At 45.8% G+C, this 20,000-nt stretch overlaps 2 protein-coding genes across 2 annotated transcripts in view; both read left to right on the forward strand.

Moving 5' to 3' along the window:
* Window positions 1-1,811: 1,811 nt before the first annotated feature.
* On the forward strand, window positions 1,812-4,238 carry mnx2a (motor neuron and pancreas homeobox 2a; the record flags this gene model as incomplete). The annotated part of the gene is made up of 3 exons (XM_080838346.1): window positions 1,812-2,256; window positions 3,318-3,475; window positions 3,852-4,238. The coding sequence occupies 3 exons, from the start codon at window positions 1,812-1,814 to the stop codon at window positions 4,236-4,238; spliced, it is 990 nt and encodes a 329-aa protein (XP_080694472.1).
* A 2,419-nt stretch (window positions 4,239-6,657) lies between these two features.
* Window positions 6,658-20,000, forward strand: part of cfap65 (cilia and flagella associated protein 65) — a gene marked incomplete at both ends in the record, with an annotated part of 21,477 nt that continues 8,134 nt past the window's right edge. The window contains 20 exons of the mRNA XM_080839765.1: window positions 6,658-6,663; window positions 7,776-8,063; window positions 8,466-8,632; window positions 9,069-9,268; window positions 9,564-9,688; window positions 9,936-10,158; window positions 10,678-10,946; window positions 11,280-11,477; window positions 11,925-12,299; window positions 12,837-12,974; window positions 13,183-13,422; window positions 13,686-13,910; window positions 14,055-14,207; window positions 14,518-14,683; window positions 14,972-15,100; window positions 17,242-17,455; window positions 18,129-18,257; window positions 18,601-18,777; window positions 19,082-19,148; window positions 19,755-19,865. Coding sequence (XP_080695891.1) covers window positions 6,658-6,663; window positions 7,776-8,063; window positions 8,466-8,632; window positions 9,069-9,268; window positions 9,564-9,688; window positions 9,936-10,158; window positions 10,678-10,946; window positions 11,280-11,477; window positions 11,925-12,299; window positions 12,837-12,974; window positions 13,183-13,422; window positions 13,686-13,910; window positions 14,055-14,207; window positions 14,518-14,683; window positions 14,972-15,100; window positions 17,242-17,455; window positions 18,129-18,257; window positions 18,601-18,777; window positions 19,082-19,148; window positions 19,755-19,865 — 3,600 coding nt within the window. The remainder of the gene's footprint in view (window positions 6,664-7,775; window positions 8,064-8,465; window positions 8,633-9,068; window positions 9,269-9,563; window positions 9,689-9,935; window positions 10,159-10,677; window positions 10,947-11,279; window positions 11,478-11,924; window positions 12,300-12,836; window positions 12,975-13,182; window positions 13,423-13,685; window positions 13,911-14,054; window positions 14,208-14,517; window positions 14,684-14,971; window positions 15,101-17,241; window positions 17,456-18,128; window positions 18,258-18,600; window positions 18,778-19,081; window positions 19,149-19,754; window positions 19,866-20,000) is intronic.

Here is a 20,000-nt window from a genome sequence, read left to right on the forward strand (position 1 = left end):
TGCTCTAATGAATGATTAGTAGAAAAGAAGCAATCTGTTTTATTATCTGGCTTATCATACTATCTCACACAAGCTATGTCAACCCTGTGATAATTAGCGAATGACAGAAGGTAAGCAACAAGTACGTCCTTTGATGATCTCATAATTTATATGAGCTAGTGTTTGATATTCATGATATCAGTAATAGAGTCTTTGGAATTTATTACCTGTTTTTGAGCGGCTGTGTTTGTGTGTGTGTGTGTGTGTGTGTGTGTGTGTGTGTGAAGATAACTATTGGTTCTGGGCTGTTTTTTGAGCGGATGTGTTTGTGTGTGTGTGTGAAGATAACTAACATGTTACAGGGTAACTCTTTGAGCTTGATACCTGATCAGGTTTGGATGCTTTCTATGTGTGTATCAGTGTAGAGTTTGGTTCTGGGTCTGTTTTTTGAGCGGATGTGTTTGTGTGTGTGATAACTAATCGCGGGTCATTGGGAGGCCTGCCGCGCTTTTTGTGAGAAACTACTACAGTCACCGCACCTGTCCACTGGCTGGGGAGGAAAAGGTCACGCTGTCAATCACTACACCAGACCAAGGTCGCAGAGAACAGTAGGCCTTTTCGTGTGCGGTTTGGCATTTTTGTAAAGTGTGTGTGTGTGTGTGTGTGTTTTAAGATCATTAAGATGAGTAATAAGTGCTTCACCTGCAAAACAACTCTTCAGCAGTTACTCATTGAAGACCAAGATCAAAGGAGCATAGCATGGCATACATAATAAACCCTTTATTACTTATATAAGTTAAATTATGCTGCACACATCCCTACATGGAACACATGAATGTTATATGGGATTGTAGCTTGTAGCATTTTATCCTGCATGGGCTTGTTTACACGCGCACACATTTTTTGTGAATAAAGGGCTATAACCAAAGAATTCTCATAATGCTGTGGTTGAAAATCAATTTTTAGAAAAGCCAGTGAAACATATTCATAAAAACAGATTTCTTTTTTAAGAGACCAAAGGGATTTCAGGTTTTTAATAGCCTATTTGTTGCTGATTGAATCACAAAAGCTCTCCAGAACGAAAATGACTCCGAACCCCTTCGCTGTGTTGGACAGAAAGCCTTCGACGCGCTCGGTGACACGGCCGTGTTTGCTCAATAGTGTCCTATAATTCTTAGTAGCCGTCAGACAGCTAACGTCAACGTGCGTCTGTGTTCACTTATTGCTCAATCATTTGTTTAAGCTTTTGAGATCGGGAAGGGCACCAATAGCAAGAGAGAGAGAGAGAAAGAGCGCGCAAGGTGGGGTAAATAAGAGTGTAATTAGTTAATTAGAAAGCTTTTGACTCCGCCGACCTCTCTCAGAGGAAGAGCGTTTAACCAATCAGAGAGCTGCTCTGTAGCCGGAGCGACCGAAGTACGTCAAAAAGTTGGTGGCGGCACTTCAGGCTGTCATTACCCATAGAGAGGAACAAAGAAACCTCGTCATAGCGCTACTACCAAATAGAAGGACAAATACGGTGAGCAAACCTGCTGAGCAGCGAAGTGTAAAAATATTTTATGCAGAATAGATTTCGCAAAAGGCATGCGGCGTGAGGGTAGGCTATTTAACAAAGAAAACTAGTTGAAACCATTATAGTCTACTTTTGGGTGCGCATTTTTGATTTTCGCTTCGATTTATAGGCTAATTAAGGAGAAATATAACAGTAGCCTATAGCATTCTGAATGCATTGAAGCAGCGGGACAAAAAAAAACAACAAGCGGGTTAAGTAGTAAGGACCCATCATTTCAGGTTACTGTTCCTCTCACGTCAAGCTGCAAACCTTCAAGGCTATGACCATGGACAAGTCTAAGAACTTTCGTATCGATGCCCTGTTGGGTGCGGAATCACGGCACTTCAGTCGCACCGGCTCACCAACTCACTACGGGGACAGCCTGGAAGGCAAACAAGTGCTATGCCGACAGACGGAAACTTCTCCGCCCCGCGGGTCACCCGGTGCTATTCCAATTCAGAATGGAATTATGCCCAAGCCGGGCCTTTGGAACTTCACAAACCCGGGAATAAATTCACTGTCTCAAGCTTCCATTCCGGGAATGTATCCGGCGCCTATGTTCTCCCTGGCCCCTTTAGGCGCACAGCATCCTGCATTTTCTTACTCCGGCTTCACGCACATGCCGTACCCCGAGCACCTGAAGGCGGCTGCGATGGCTGGTGGATTTCCTCTGGAGCACTGGATCCGGGCGGGGATGATGATGCCACGTCTCGCAGACTACAACAGTAAGAGCACTTTGCACATGATTTTGTTGAATTGTCTGGGCTATAGGCTACTGTCTGGTAGCACTGAATGTGAATGGTAACATCTGAAAAAAATGTGCTTGAGTGGATATTTAGGTTTCATTCTTTAGATTGCTGACATTTTTAATTTTGAAAATAGTTTTTGGACATAGTTAATAATACTATCATAGAAAAATACACTTAAGGTGGTCAATAAACGTGTTGAATAAATGCAAAAACGCGAATGTGAAAACAGTTTTTGTATTCATTTCATACAATAATTGCAATTCATGTTATGCCTGCAATCAGTTAGTTCTGATGTCATTTAGTATTTATGCATTCGTTTGCAGAAAAAAAAATCGTTATCGTCATAATATCAGGCTATAGCCTAGATGGAATTTTGGCATTTTTGATAGGACCTTTCAGACATTTTTAAGAAAGAAAATGTGGAAGGGCAGTGGGATTTTAAAACAGAGCCGGGCATCAACATCTTAATTAAATCCTTTTTTTTCCAATAACGAGAGGTTAACTTACACTTTGCCGAAAGCCCTTAATAAAATGTCTCGTCATTGCATCAGTGTTTATGGCTAACTCGGCTATAATGGAAGGTTTTTATTTTGTTTCCTTTTTTATTTAATCATAAATGACAGCTCTATTAAAATTGTCTTTGTCAGAAAGAAAACTATAAAGAAACACTTTAACCGGTCCGTACTTCATCAATAAAGTTCTCTGTGCGTTTTATTGAATTTTCATTAAGTTAATGGCGCTCTCCTCAGTTTTATTGCCACGCCAGAGTAATATCTCCAGGTGCTGTCATCAACAGTAAACTGGAGGAAAGCTGTTATCATTATCGATGGGGAGGGGACATTGGAGCGGTCAAAGGCAGCATTCTCTTTTGTTGTTCTGCAGTGCCTCATCATTCTTTTCTTCTCCTCACTTCTCTTCTGTTCTTTTCTCTTCTTCCCTCTCCACCCACTATCATCTGTTGTCTCCCCTCCCATCTTCTCTCTACATCCAACCTCTCACATTCTATTCTCCTCTCTCCTCTCCGCTCTTCTCCACAGATCCTCAGGCAGGCCTGATGGGGAAGTGTCGGCGGCCCAGGACGGCCTTCACCAGCCAGCAGCTGCTGGAGCTGGAGAACCAGTTCAAGCTGAATAAGTACCTGTCCCGGCCCAAGCGCTTCGAGGTGGCCACCTCCCTCATGCTCACTGAGACACAGGTAAACAGCACAACGTCTGTCAGACAGGTAGCCATCAGAGCTCCAATAGAGGAGGAAAAAGGGCAAATCCCTGTGAAATCATGGCCTCATTATGTGGCTTCACTTTCTTATCTAGCTTCTCAAAACGTATAAGCCTTGATTTGGCTTGAAGTAAGCTTGTTTGTTGTCCCTTTGTTTTCTATGAACTGGCATATAATATAATATATAACAGGTAGACGTAGAAGTACAGTAATGTAAAGGAATTTAGAAGTTAAAAGAAAGAAGATTTTCAAATGAAGATTTTCAAATGGATTAGTGTCTGAAGACAGACATGTTTAGGACAAGTGTGGGAGAGATTAGTGCTCATCTTTAAAAAACATACCATCTCACTCCTCAGGTGAAGATCTGGTTCCAGAACCGTCGCATGAAGTGGAAGCGAAGCCGCAAGGCCAAGGAGCAGGGGGCAGAGGCGAGGCTCCTGGGGTCCAAACAGGCCGGCAAGTCCAGTGACAACCGACGCTCCAGCGCCCAGGACGATGACGACGACGACCTGGAGGGCGAGGAAGAAGAGGAGGATGAGGAGGCAGACGAGGCCGAGGAGGAAGAGATTGAGTTGAGAGCCGCCGTGGGGGCGGTGGGAGGAGGGGGGGCCCGGACGGTGGCGCCCCGTCAGGTTGACTTCTCACAACACTCCTCGGAGCTCAGCTACAGCTCCCATGGCTCCTACTCAGAGGACGAGCTGGAGGAGATGGGAACGGACAGGAAGACAAGAGTGGGCTTATGAGGATGTGACATCACGGGCCTGCCATGAGCCATGAGCCATGCTTGCACCCTTGAATTGCACCTTTTATAGGTATGCACTTTTTTGTGTCATGGTTGAAGGACACAGAGTGGGACGTTTAAATCTGCCTTCATTCTTTCTCACTCTCGACCGCTTGAGACTTGAGGCTCACCCCGCAAATACTTCAAAAGAGTGATTGATACTTTGAGGTGCACTTCAGAGGTGCAAATGTACAAGTGTGCAAGTGTGCAAGTGTGCAGCAGTAGGACAAGGCCCTACTCCGCCAGTTCTTGCTGAATTACATTCCACTTCCTGACTCTGGGTGACCACTGAAACTATTCCCACATATTATATACTGAATAGGCCACTGTCTTCAGCAACTTGGACTGAAGTAACTGATGGAGTGTTTTCACTTGAAAAAAATAAGGACATGAAAAAGACTGTTACCCGTTATGGAATCAGGAGGAGGGGACCTTAAATGTCTTCTACAAAGGCTGCTCAACTTCTTTTAGTTCCTCTGAATTTACACCACATTATGCCACTGTGATATAGCTTACTTTACATATTCACTGTGTAAAAGCAGATCAGTCCTAAGCCTTCCCTTTCCACAACAAAATAATAAGAAGGGCCTTTTTATCTTATGTATTTAAATAGCCTTTTGGAAAAGAGAAGAAACTGTGCCAATATACAAACCAAATAGCGGTGTTATTCCAATTTAATCCCAAATATTGTTTGAAGGCAACCATTCAGCCCCATTTCCACTTCTGACTTAGTTATAAATATGTCAGTCCTGCCATGGCCTCACATATACGTCATCATCAGAGGATTCCTGATCTGAACAAAGAACCATGCCAGTTGATCTCTGTCTTTACTTCTGGTTTTGAGAAAAGAAAGTCACTTAAGATAAGTAAACTCTAAGCACTGTACAAATTAGGGATTTTGTTTTCTTTTTTGCCTTCTACCTATCAGTGGTGTCATTGTTTAATGTTATTTAAATGTTTTAAATTATATTTAATTTATTGGCTTTTAAATAAATTATAGTAATTATTCCCATTCACTGTCTATATTGAAAGAAAACGGCAATAAAATACATTAGCCAAATAAATGCTGCATTTTGTGAAATGAGAAATCAGAAGCAAACGTTGCTTTGGCTTTATTTTTTTTTCAATTCCTTAATTTAAAGAAAGGTGCTTCATAGCAATGTCTACGTCGAATTGACTGAAGAGTCCCACTTGAGTTTTTGTCCTAAGATTCATGTAAGCAAAGTCGTGATTTTTATATGAGCAACTGCTATCTTTTTTTTTGACTGGTCCCTCCATTATTTTCTCGTATCCACTGTCTTGCCTCCACAAACGGCAGGCCTACAGTAGGCTACGGGAGATGCTTAATAAAAACGAGATGGAGACCCTGATTTACGACCGCAGCTTTCAAATATGAATTACTCCGGCAGGTTTACTGATGGTCTAATGATTAAGCTAATGAAGGGGAAGTAAAGTAATCAGCCCCTTATGGTGATGTCACAAACCCATTTAATTTGTGAAAAAGGAAAGTACCCGACTGACCAAAAGTGGAACTTTAAGCCACGGGAAGTGTAAGGGCGGTGATTAAATATGAGAACCGATGGAGAGGATATATCTCTTCCATAAGACCGACAGCTGCGCATTTATGTAGTCATTAAACGTCCCTTTTGCAGGGTGCACTGATTGGCAAGCTACAAGCCCAAGAGAGAGCGAGAAAGAGAGAGAGAGAGAGTATGGTTTTAAAAGGGTTTCGAAAAGCACCCTTTGCTCTCGTGTAGACTGTCCCTCTACGGACCCTGTCGTTGTCATGGAGAGCAGTAGAAACATTTCCCTCGCAGAGTTACTGTCCAAATTTAGCATGGCTAAAGTCTAGACAGACAATAAAGTCTGGCTGAATGAGTTGGATTATCTATTTTTGTACTTTTTGATTCATTCATGTACAATCAGAATAAGGTAAGACCGAGTGATAAATAGACAGTTAAGTCAAACTGTCAAACCAAGAAACACTTACACAAGCTTCCGTAGCTAGCGAGCCACCTAACGTTAAGTTAATTTGTGTCAAAACTGATGACATGTAACGTCAACATGAAACAACATGTCAGTGGTGTTTGCAGGTGCTCATTTTCCAGAATAATTAAACAGCTGCATTTAGTATTACAGCCGTTTCTAAACATGACTTTTCAGTCTGTAGTCTGGGGATATTGCCAGCAAAGCATGTTGTAACCCGTCACAAAACATGTCGTTAAATATTAGGATCAATCCAGACACTTAACGTTATAAATCAGGACTTGTGTGTAGATTGGAGCCGTTGGTTTGAGTCATCATCTCTGCTTTACGTCTGCTCTCCATCTCTGCATTAAGTTGTGCTGAGGCGCAGGGCATATCACTTAACTTAATAGAAAATGCAGGTAAGGAAATGAGTGGCAGGTACATAAAAGCACATAAATTTAAATCTACTTCAGTAAAACCTTTCAGTGCATTCAGGTTATATCACTTTTCCGCCTGACCAGTATCACGTGAGTTGTTGACTGTTTGATCGAGCTTCACACATAACCAGTCGGACTGTCACTTTGTATGGTTATGTCACGCTTCTTCCACAGTGTCATTTGTTCATTCCACAGAAATGCTGACTGACATTCCGGCGGACCCACTGAATCGCACCCTACATTGGCCCACTAAAGCTGCCAATTATGGAAAGCGAGACAAGGTGAAGTGATACAGAGAAAATAAAAAACTGTTGCCAAATTGCCATCATCATCATCAATAATATAATTAGTTAACTGACTTGTCATCGTCACCAACATCTTTATCATTATCAGTGTCATTGCCAGTATCCCTCTCTTCTCCCTCCTCCCTTCTTGTCTTTATTTCACTTGGAGCGAAAGAATCCAAGTAACTCTAATGCATCTTATAGTTTACCGTGCAAAATATCTGTTTTCGTCATGTCTCTGTAGCTTGCATGATGATGAGTGGATTAGCCTATGTGTGGTGAGTTGTCCTGGTGTCTGGTTTAAAGCTATTGCGGTGGCATGGCTTTTTAGAAGGAATAGTCTTTCCATTCTCTACAATCTGCAGTGCCACCTAGTGGTGATACATGGTACTGCAACATATCTGCCGCGTCTGTTCTGCAATTTATTACTGGTATTGCATTTTGCAACATGAGTGAAATTAAGTTTGTATGTTAAGCTCCATCTATCTTGAAAAACACTATTACATTTGATTTAAATTTAACATTTCTGCTGAAATTATAATTATTATAAAAACATATTATAATACCACCCCCACATTTATGCATTTCAGTCTATACATTCGGGAACACACAGTGTGTGTGGGGGAGCTTGTGTACACGTCATTGTGTAAATGCTTTTGTGTGTGTATGTTTGGGGAAGGTGTTACTTGTCTGTTGTGTGTCCATGTCTATGCGTGTTGGTGATGACGGTGTTCTTGTAATGTACTGTATATGAATATTCATCCAAGTGTGTGTGTGTGTGTGTGTGTGTGTGTGTGTGTGTGTGCTTAGCAGCAGGCCTCCGCCCACCAGCGATCCGCAGAGCTACAGAGGCGGAGTTTGTCCCAGCGCAGCTGCTTTCTGGGGGTGGAAACATGGGCGGAGCTGGTGTGGGAGCGCTGGGATCTGGGCGGGGAGTTCACCAAGACCCTCTACCTGAAGAACGTCCACAGCAAGCTGCAGAAGCTGCGCTTCAAGCCCCCCGTCACCAAGTTCTTCACCACACTCTTCCCCCAGGTCATCACCCTCAGCCCAGGGACTTCCTTCTCTATGCCCGTCACCTTCAGGCCTCTGGAGAGGGTGAGGGAAGAGTTCTCTGCACCAGGAAGCATTCTCAATGATCATTTTATGAAAGATAATTATTAATTATTTAGTTCTCTGTTTATGCCTGGGGGAGACACATGAACATGGGGAGGTCAGATACTGTCTTACATGTTGTATTATACAAAGCTTTGGTGCAGTGTCTGTGCATGCAGGAGAGCTATGAAAGAAACATCACAGTGTCACAGTTTTACAGGCCCGGCTATTCAGTCTTCAGATAGTTGTTACTTGTATTTGTTTGTGAGTAAACAATTTTGAATTAAAAAAGCATTTTGGTAATTTGAACAATACTTCCAAAGTAATATTGCGACAGCATAGAGACATGTGTAGTGCATAATGACGGAGTTGATTTTATATTCTCTGCACCGTTCCCCTCATCAGTGTGAGCACCAGGACACAATTGAGTTCCAGAGCAAAGAGGGCACGTTCCAGGTGTCCCTCCGGGCTACCATACCCCGCCACACCCTCGAACTTCCTGAGTCTGTCCAGCTGCCCCCATGTGCTGCCCACCACAGCACCCAGACAACATTCACCCTCCGCAATGCCAGGTAAGATGAGGCACCCTCAATGCCTGGGGCTTAGAGGAAAGAACAGGCCCAATACTGAGCTCAGCTGCAATGAGTAAGAGTGGTTCTTTTGTCACTGAATTATGATCGCAGTCCTATAAAATCTTTAAAAAAAGCAGTAGCTGAATATAGGCTCCTTACCCGTGTTTACCTCCTGTCTCATTGAAGCATACTGTCTTGTAGCATGTGCTTGTGTCATGATACTATACATACTAAAAACGATGCTATACATTTAGCCGTGCAAGGACAAACCAACCCTCCCTTCTGTAACCTTGTTTTGTCCCTCCTGCCTCTCTCCCTCTCCCCCTCTCTCTCTGTCTGTCTGTCTCTTATCCCACCCACCCTCTCTCTGTCTGTCTCTCCCCCACCCCACCCTCTCTCTCTTTCCCTCTGTCTGTCTTCCCCTCTCCTCCACCAGTAAGCTGCGTACATGTTTCCGCTGGGAGGTGGGGGACCCGTTTCAGCTCTCTCCAGAGAGTGGGGTTCTGGGTCCGAGTGAGGAGGCTCAGATTGTGGTGCTGTTCAGCCCCTTAGAGGCGCGGGTGTATCAGCTGGAGGCCAGCTGTGCCTTCGGAGACCAGGGGGAGAACAGCTGCACTCTGCTCCTGCAGGGCCTGTGTGAGTCAAATAAAGACAAATGTTACAATGATAAACTAGTTTGAATGTTTTTTTTCTAGGGTGGTTTATATTTGTTTCAAATTTTGTCATGTGTTTACTGTTTTGTTGACATCTTCATTTACTTAGTTTACTTAGTTGACATCTCTTGATCGCATATAGCAGTTTTGTAGCAACTAGCAATCAAAAAATGTTGGAGCAGCTCGGTCAGTGGAGTGAGATCATGGGACTTTGAATCAATACCAATGCGTATGGTTTGGTTTGTGAACTCACTTCGTGTTGACTCTTCCCTCTCTAGCGAAGTACCCGTACCTGGACATACGTGCCCCAGGAGAGGAGCAGGGCTGCAAGCTGCTGGAGTTTGGAACTGTGGCTTTTGGGAGCTGTCTGGAGAAGCACTTTGAGATCTCCAACCCCTCCCCTGTGAGTTCACATGGCACACTGCAGCAGTATGTATGTGTTCATATGCTTACGGATGGATGCAAATAGATAGATTTGGATAGATTAGGATTAGGGTGATGGAAACCTTTTGGACCAACACTCAGACAGAAGTTCTCCTTTTTCTCCTTTTTCTCCCCCTTGTGTTCTTGCCCTCCATTCTTGATATGTTTCTTCTTTTTTCTTTCTCTCTTTCCCCTCACTCTTTGTTCCTATTTGTTAATCCTCTCAGGTGACCTCGTCCTTCTCCCTCTCTCGTCTGCGGCGGCCGGCTCTATTGGAGAGCGTGTTTGAGTACTCGCTGCGCGAGGGCCTTGTGGCCCCGGAGTCGTCCGTGCAGGTGCCTGTGTGTTTCTCCCCGGTGGAGGTGGACTGCCACAGCGTGGAGTACCTCTGTGTCTCCGCCCCTGGGGCCCTCAGTAAAAAGCTGATCAAGCTCACCGGCTCCTGCTGTGGTGGGTCCACACTGAACACTGAACACTGAACAATGAACACTGAACACTGAACACACTGAACACTGAGCACTGAGCACTGAACACTGAACACTGAACACTGAACACACTGAACACTGAACACTGAAAACTGAACACTGAACACTGAACACTGAACACTGAACACTGAACACTGAACACTGAACACACTGAACACTGAACACTGAACACTGCACACTGAACACACTGAACACACTGAACACACGTAACATTGAACACATGGAACACTCTAAATACACTGAACACTGAATACATTGAACACTGAACACACGGAACACTTAGTGCACACACAGTCAAACGTATTCTTTTATTTGTATGCCAGAGATTAACCCATGTAGGATACTCACTATACAGCTATACAAAGCATCACATTAAAGTGAATGACATGTTCACACCCAAAATATAGATTATTTAAGGCTGTTAATGTGGAGGATGGAACAGAATAGAATAACATTTAGTCTGATGGCGCTGCTTCTCCTGCAGGGCCCCTGGTGTCTCTGAGCGTGTCCGTGCTGGACTTTGGCTGCGTAGCAGAGGGCGAGCAGACGATGCGCGTCATGCAGCTGTCCAACCCCTCGACCGTGGTGGCTCAGTACCAGTTTGATGCGGGCACGGACGGGCACAGCGTCTTCAGCGTGGAGCCTCCCAGCGGCACATTGCCCCCCAACTCCACCCTCACCCTCCGCCTGCACTTCTGCCCTCGCCACCCCATCCCCCACCACCGCAGGCTGGCCTGCCTCGTCATGCACAGGGTGGGCTAGAGGCTCGTAGCAGCAAATAGACAAGACATCAACCACACACACCAACAAACAACAAAAGATATATATAGAGCATTTTCTATGTGAATAGATACCTAGGTGTTGTGAGCTTAACAATCGTAACATACCAATAATTGATCTGTTAGATATAACTCATTAACTCATTGTTTTCCATTTATGGCTTTATCATATTTAGAGTTATTGAAATGCCAAACAGGGTTAATTCCTTCACACGGTGTACGTTGACATGATAATTTTATCAACTGATCTTTACCAGGATCCTTCTATTCCTCTTCATGTCAGTGTTTACCGTGTGTGTGTTTACAGGAGCCTCTGTTCCTGGATGTGATTGGCACCTGTCACTCAGAGCAGCTGAAGCCAGCGGTCCTGCGGGCGCGTCACCTGAGCACGTACCTGAGGCATCTGGGGCGCGGGCTCACCTTCTACCCCCCCGACATCCTCAGCGCCATGCTGGCCCACAACAAACTAGAGCTGGACAGGCACGGGGCGCTCAAGATACCAGAGGTGTGTGTGTGTGTATTTGTGTGTGTGTGTGTGTGTGTGTGTGTGTGTGTGTGTGTGTGTGTGTGTGTGTGTGTGTGTGTGTGTGTGTGTGTGTGTTTGTGTGTGTGTGTGTGTGTATGTGTGTGTGTGTGTGTGTGTGTGTGTGTGTTTATGTGTGTGTGTGTGTGTGTGTGTGTGTGTGTGTGTGTGTGTGTGTGTGTGTGTGTGTGTGTGCAAGAGAACACTTAGAAATGCAGATGTATAAGCCTCAAGAAACCAGAGGAGTTTGTGTAGAGTGTACGTGTGTGTGTATGTGTGTGTGCAAATGTAATGAGTTTGAATCAGATGTCATGTGAGGATGATGGGATGTGTGTATGTAGGCATAATGATGCATAATGATGCACTGTAATGATGTGTCTTATTTATATTTCATGTATTACACACTTAAAGTACCGTTTACCGTTGCAGGATTTGACCCAGGAAGTTGTTCCCCCTGACCCCCCGACTGCAAAGACCCCAATGGAGGAGTACTTTCTTTCAGAGATGGCAATCGCCCGACACCCCCCCGGCGCCCCCCACCCCATCTGCCACGTGTCGGTGGACCCCCCCGAGCTGCTCTTCTACGAGCCCCCCAACTCCCAATCGCGCTCGCTCACCCTCACTAACCACACCAAGGGCAAGCTCTGCCTGCTGTGGACCTCCAGCCCAGACTGCCCCTTCAGTGTGGCCCCTGCCACCTGTGAGCTGGGGCCCCTGAAGACCACCGACTTCAGGGTCACCTACAGCCCCCGCCAGGCCAACACCGTCCACTCGGCTCAGCTGGAGTGCTTCGCCATTTATAAGGTACCGGAAGTGCAGCTGAGAGGAGCGTGAAGGGCACACAGACACACTCCAAGAGGGTCATATTAGGACAGGGTACCTTTCTATGATCATACCAGCTATGTGTGGGTGAAGAATAGCTTTTTTCCAGGCTCATTTTACAGATTTAGTTTCCAAGCTTTATTCAGTACATGCTCATACAAGAAGCATAGCCAACACCGCACTCAGTCAGTTTGAGTCAGGCCCCTGAGTGCATCTGATCTAGAAGACTTAGACCTGTGGGTTAGACCTGAGCATGAACATGGTCTATGTTGGTCCGATACTTGCTTATGCGGTGCATACTGCAGTCCAGATATGTGGACTTAGGTCTTATCTCCAGTAGTCTAGACCAGGTTTAGCGTGGTGCCGTGGACTAATTATAAACAGGGAGTTTTTCTTGCCCCGGTGCTCACTCTTGGGGGGTTCAGGCACTGGGCTCTGTAATGCGCCTTGAGACAATTCTATTGTGTTTTGCGCTTTAGAACTAAACTTGAATTGAACTGAATGGAATTGAATGTGCAGGTGCTGAGGGACCACTGCCTGAGTGAGGAGGTGACCCTGTGTCCTCCGTGGTGCGTGACGGTGAGGGTGAGTGGCCACTCCTTCCAGCCCGGCCGAGAGCACTTCAACCCCTGCTGCAGCCTGACCAGGCCTCGCGTGGTGAGTCACACACTCACAGCACGGTGGCATAGTATCATCTGCTAATAATAGCTCTGTGCTATTAATGACAATCCATTTGATTTTTAATCAGGCTCACAGAGGGACATATCACAAACAACGAGTTCTCTCAAACAGCAAACTACTATCTATATACCTCCCTATCCAACTCCCTCGCTCTTTTTTAAATTTCTGTCCTCCATTTCCAAAGGTATTCCCAGCCCTGCCTGAGGTTTCCTACCGCACAGTTCTGCTGCGGAACACAGGGGACCTACCTCTTCTGTTCCGGTTGGGCCTTGAGGAGTGTCCTGCAGTGTCAGTGCTGCCCCCTAGTGGTCTGGTGATGCCTGGCAGCCACCAGGTGCTCTGCTTCAGATCCACCCCCTCAGAGGAACACACCGATACACTAGCTATACCACTGCAACTTAACGCCAGTCCCAAACACACACAGGTACGCCTCACACACATACACACACACACACACACACACAATGACGCACTTACTCTACCACTGCAACTCAACGCCAGTCCCAAACACACACAGGTATGCCTCACACACATAAACACACAAACATTAGTATGAGTGGCTCTCTCTTTTTTTGGTGCCACCTAATGTGACAACCATGAATCTTGAATAAATGTAGAAATATTGTCAGTGTGCGGTTGAGTCTCTATGTTGCTATGCCGTGATGTGTGTGTGTGTGTGTGTTTCAGGAGCTCACGGTCATCAGCGTGGCGGAGAAGCCTCGTGTGTGTGTGGAGGGAGATGGTTGTGTGTTCTTTAAGCCGACAGCAGTGGGCTGTGTGTCTGAGCGTGCAGTGCGTGTGCGCAACATGAGCAGGATACCCCTGCACTACCAGTGGAGGATGCGGGCATCAGATGCCAACCTGCTGTCAGTGGAGCCCAGCACGGGCATACTGCAGCCCAACGAAAGCACGGTGAGAGGGCTGGGACACACAGACACACACACACGCACACAGACACACACAAATACACATATGCACACACACACACACCAGTCCCACTCTTCTCTGTCTGAACATGGCTGTGAGTGATATTGCTGGGTGTGGCTGGTGTCTCAGGTGCAACACTGGCACTTTGCCCCGCGGGAGGAAATGACATACAACATGAGGCCCAGCCTCTTACTGTGGCCCACCCAATCACAGTCACCCACCAACAAGAAGTCCTGCCTTTTCCTCAAAGCTGTGGGTGTGGCCTCCAAGGGCTCCATAGAGGTGTGTATGCCCTCCAGTATTACCTCATGTCAGTATTACCACTGCACTGTAGGCATGTGTGTGTGTGTGTGTGTGTGTGTGTGTGTGTGTGTGTGTGTGTGTGTGTGTATGCCCTCCTGTAATACCTCATGTCAGTATTACCACTGTGTGTGTGTGTGAGCAAAGCGAGAGAGTTAGGAAGGGTGTATGAGCTAAAGAGATAATCAGATAATCGTAATATCATATTCATCATATCCCCTCAGTCAGAGAGAGAGAGAGGGAGAGAGAGAGAGTGGGAGAGACGTACTGTATGCTTTTATGGTGTCCTCAGGCTGGGAGAGCGATGACAGATCTGGGAGAGGTGTTGGTGGGCGGCTGTAAGTCCTTTGAGGTTCCTGTGGTCAACAACAGCAGCTGCCCAGTCAGCTTCTCCATCACTGTCCAGCAGAGCATCATGGATCCCAGTTTAAAAGAAGAGGATTGTGACGACTCTCTGGGTACAGATAGAGTGATGAGATGCACACAATCTCATCTACTGTTTCAGTGCACTCTCGCTGCCTCCTTCTCTATCTCTCGCTCTCTTTCTCTCTCTCTCTCCTTATCCATCCCTCTCTCTTCTCCCTCTCTCTCTTTGCCTCATCTCTCTCTCTCCTAATAACTCTGCATGTATCTCCCCTGTCCTTCTCTCTCTCTCCTTATCCATCCCTCTCTCTCTCTCTCTTTCTCTCTCTCTCCCTCTCTCTGTCTCTCTCTCACTCCCTATATATCTCCCTGTCCCGCTGTAGTATTGGAGCTGGAGACCCAGAGGGGGTGTGTCCCGGCCCGCTCCCGTCTTCTGCTGCGCTGCTCGGTCAAGCCGCCACGCCGAGCCCTCTACTGCTGGAGCCTCAAATACCACACGCTCAACGCCAGCGGTACGGCTGGAGAACACACACCCTCACACACACACACACACGCAAACACACACCCTCACACACACACACGCAAACACAGACCCTCACACACACACACGCACACACTCACACACACACAAATTCAGCTACTCTACACACACAAGTGACAAACACAACTCATGATATTCTTAAACTCCCATACCGAGATGCCTGATTATATAAGAGCCAACACACAGATAACACACACACACGACAGTTACCCTCTTCGGCTCCAGGAAAGTAGATAGACAAAATTACAGTAGATAATAGCAGATAACATAATTACACTTGGTTACTGTTAAAAATATATACAGTATATATAAATATATATTTATTTAACATGAAAATGTTGTGTTATACATAAAACTAGACGATATATTTCATTTAAAAGTAAATATGACCGGATATCAGATGCTGTGCTTTCAGTATGTAAGTCTACAGCCGCGGAAAAAATTAAGAGACCACTTCAAAATTATCAGTTTCTCTGGTTTTACTATTTATTGGTATGTGTTAAAGTAAAATGTACATTTTAGTTTTATTCTATCACCTACTGGCAACATTCCTACCAAATTTCAAATAAAAATATTGTCATTTAGATCATTTATTTGCAGAAAAATGACAATTGGTCAAAATAGCAAAAAAGATGCAGTGTCTTCAGATCTCGAATAATGCAAAGAAAACAAGCTCATATTCATTTTTAAACTACACAATACTAATGCTTTAACTTAGGAAGAGTTCAGAAATCAATATTTGGTGGAATAACCTTGATTTAAAATCACAACTTTCATGTGTCTTGGCATGCTCTCCACCAGTCTTTCACATTGCCGTTGGGTGACTTTATGCTACTCCTGGCGCAAGAATTCAAGCAGCTCGGCTTCTTTTCATGGCTTGTGACCATCCATCTTCCTCTTGATCACATTTCAGAGTTTTTTTTATGGGATTCAGGTCTCGAAATTGGGCTGGCCATGACAGGGTCCTGATCTGGTGATACTCCATCCACACCTTTACTGGCCTGGCTGTGTGGCATGGAGCATTGCCCTGCTGGAAAAAACACTTCTCAGAGTTGGGGAACATTGTCAGAGCAAAAGGAAGCAAGTTTTTCTTCCGGGACAACGTTGTACTTTGCCTGGCTGAGGTTTGTAAAAGACCATAAGGATTGAACCAAAGCCGACTTGAGGGTCTCCTAGTTCGTCTTCTCTGATGAGTCCAATTTCACAGTAGGTGCAAGACTCTGTGGCTTGTAGGCCTCTCCAGGTCTCCGTCTAACCATCAGACGACCATGTGTTGGGCAAAGCTGAAAATTGGACTCATCAGAGAAGACGAACTAGGAGACCTTCCAGTCCGCTTTGGTTCAATCATTATGGTCTTTTACAAACCTCAGCCAGGCAAAGTACAACGTTGTCCCGGAAGAAAAACTTGCTTCCTTTTGCTCTGACAATGTTCCCCAACTCTGAGAAGTGTTTTTTCCAGCAGGGCAATGCTCCATGCCACACAGCCAGGCCAGTAAAGGTGTGGATGGAGTATCACCAGATCAGGACCCTGTCATGGCCAGCCCAATTTCGAGACCTGAATCCCATAAAAAAAACTCTGAAATGTGATCAAGAGGAAGATGGATGGTCACAAGCCATGAAAAGAAGCCGAGCTGCTTGTATTCTTGCGCCAGGAGTAGCATAAAGTCACCCAACGGCAATGTGAAAGACTGGTGGAGAGCATGCCAAGACACATGAAAGTTGTGATTTTAAATCAAGGTTATTCCACCAAATATTGATTTCTGAACTCTTCCTAAGTTAAAGCATTAGTATTGTGTAGTTTAAAAATGAATATGAGCTTGTTTTCTTTGCATTATTCGAAAACTGAAGACACTGCATCTTTTTTGCTATTTTGACCAATTGTCATTTTTCTGCAAATAAATGATCTAAATGACAATATTTTTATTTGAAATTTGGTAGGAATGTTGCCAGTAGGTTATAGAATAAAACTAAAATGTACATTTTACTTTAACACATAACAATAAATAGTAAAACCAGAGAAACTGATAATTTTGAAGTGGTCTCTTAATTTTTTCCGCGGCTGTATATATGTGAAGTGCGTCACCCTCTCCTCCTCCTCCTCCTCTCATGCAGGCTCTGAGCAGGGTTGTGCCCAGCCTCTGTGCCAGGTGCGTGGGCAGGGCGTGTTCCCCACGCTGGAGGTGACGGATGCCCGGGGTAGTGGTGCCGCTGATGGCCTGAGCAAGCTGCAGCTGTGGGGCCTCTTCTCCCTGGAGCCTCTCAACACCTGCCTCCGCCGAGACCCCAGCCCTCTGGAGCTCACCTACAGGGTGCCCACCAGACACAGGTATGCCCACAGGGTGCGCACCAGATACAGGTATGCCCACAGGGTGCCCACAAGACACACAGGTATGCCCACAGGGTGCCCACCAGACACAGGTATGCCCACAGGGTGCCCACAAGACACAGGTATGCCCACAGGGCGCCCACCAGACACAGGTATGCCCACAGGGTGCCCACCAGACACAGGTATGCCCACAGGGTGCCCACAAGACACAGGTATGCCCACAGGGTGCCCACCAGACACAGGTATGCCCACAGGGTGCCCACAAGACACAGGTATGCCCACAGGGTGCCCACCAGACACAGGTATGCCCACAGGGTGCCCACAAGACACAGGTATGCCCACAGGGCGCCCACCAGACACAGGTATGCCCACAGGGTGCCCACCAGACACAGGTATGCCCACAGGGTGCCCACAAGACACAGGTATGCCCACAGGGTGCCCACAAACACAGGTATGCCCTCAGGGTGCGCACCAGACACAGGTTTGCCCTCAGGGTGCCCACCAGACGCAGGTTCAGTGTCCTACACACAGGGTTAACCTCTCACTAGAGAGATGTGGGTACAGACAGGTGCAGAAGACAAGTGCAGGTGCAGGGTCAGGTAGTGTCCATCACATGTGCCAGATGTTTTTACAGATGCATGTTGATTGTCATGTCTGTCTCTGTCCTCTCCAGTCTGAGGCGCTGTCCTTCCGTCTTCACGTCGTCCATTTTGGACTTCAACTTCGGCGCTGCACCACTGGGCTCAGAACCCTCCTGTGTCCTACTAGTGTTTGAGAACACAGGCAGCATCCCCGTGGAATGGTGAGAAATCAGACTGTATTTGTATGTGCATTTAAGCTGCAAGCATGGGTGTTTATATGTGTGTGTGTGTATGTGTGTGTGTCTAGCATTATCCGAATAAAAAACTGCCTGAATTTATGAATTTGTTGTTTGTTCTGTTTTAAGATACTGTATCTGTAGACTGTTTTATGTGAGTAAGTTTGTGTGTGTATGTGTGCGTGTGTATGATTGTACTATACAGTACGTAAACAAGTCATGGCTTTTCTAAGTCTGTCTTTAACTCTTCATCGTTAATGAAAATGTGAATGGCTGTTTTCAGAAGTGACCTCACTTCCTGTGTGGTGTGGTGTCATATCCCCCTCAGGTGCTTCTTGCTCCCGGAGGACCAGCAGATTGAGCTGGAGTACTGGGCCGAGAGTGGAGACTTCACCCCCACCGAGCTGCAGCACATGAGGGTGCAGGACAACCGCCTCTTCTCCATTTCACCGAGCTCTGGGAGTCTACCACCAGGCCAGCAGAGGGCAGTGCAGTTCACTTACAGGTCAGACATGCAGACTGCAGGGTCAGGACCAAAGAGTATTCCACACAAATTTCCATTCATTATTACATATACAGCGTAAGCTACAAGGTTCTTTGTATTTGTTTAAAACGAAATGCACTGCATATATGTAAATGTATGTTTTCACTTGGTCTATCTTGGCTAACCAAGTGAGGCAGTAAAAAAGTGATATAATTTTTTAATCTTATTATAATCTCATAATACATTTTATAATTCTGAGGTGTTGATATATTCTGGGTTAATGTGTGAGTGCACATGTATGTTGAGTGTGTTGTCTTCCGTGCAGGCATGAGTTTGCTGGCACTGACCGCCTGCCTGTGTTGCTGAAGCTGTCCTACGGCCGAGAGATCCTGGTGAGCCCTGGCCCTGACCCAAACTGCCCCCCCCCCCCCCGAAAAAAAAACCAGACACCCCATTTATTACAGGATTTACGGCCTCCCACTCTCCCACAAATTATCCATAATCTCCTTAAAATTCCCAGCCAGCAGCTGTGATTGCCCCCTTAGATATTCCTATCCTCACATTCAAAGCTGTTATTGCTAAAAACTCACAAAGTTTTTATGGGGAAACCGCAACGCCACTAAACCTTGAACCCCAAACCCCAACGCCCAAGCCCCAAAGACCTTCTGTCAATCTCTCACTAATTGTTCAACTCCAATCCTTCTAATGCCTGAACCCCAGTATTTTCAGGGTGACACCAATGACCCCCTCTTTTCTGTCCTCTGCGTGTGTGAGTTGACTTATTTGTCCACCCTGAAAGATGTTAGTGTGGTCTGTGTATTCTGTCCAAGTACGAGATAATCTAAATGTTGTCCAGACACTGTGAGTGTGTTTAGAGTGTGCCCCGGCATATCGGTTGAGGGGGTTTTAAACCCTGTACCCTCCTAAATGTGTGTTTGTGCCCATCAGCTAGGGGGTTTAATCCCTGTGCAATCCTAAAGTGTGTTTCTGCCCATCAGCTGAACTTTGTAGGGGTGACGGTGGAGAGAGACCAGCGCTACATCTACTTCAACTGCAGCAAACACACATTCACTCCCGTGGTCATCGGAGGCTTTGAACCCCCTAAACAGGTCTGTGTTCAGTTCAGTTCAGTTTGAATTCTTCAAATAGCACAGCATTGCTTCTGTCCCAATCAGAAGATTTTAACCTTCTGATCGTTTATATAGTCGATGTAAAGATCTGGTTTGTGGTCTTTACCGGTACGT

Source organism: Sprattus sprattus (genome assembly GCF_963457725.1).
Source record: "Sprattus sprattus genome assembly, chromosome: 5".
NCBI classification, from domain to species: domain Eukaryota; kingdom Metazoa; phylum Chordata; class Actinopteri; order Clupeiformes; family Clupeidae; genus Sprattus; species Sprattus sprattus.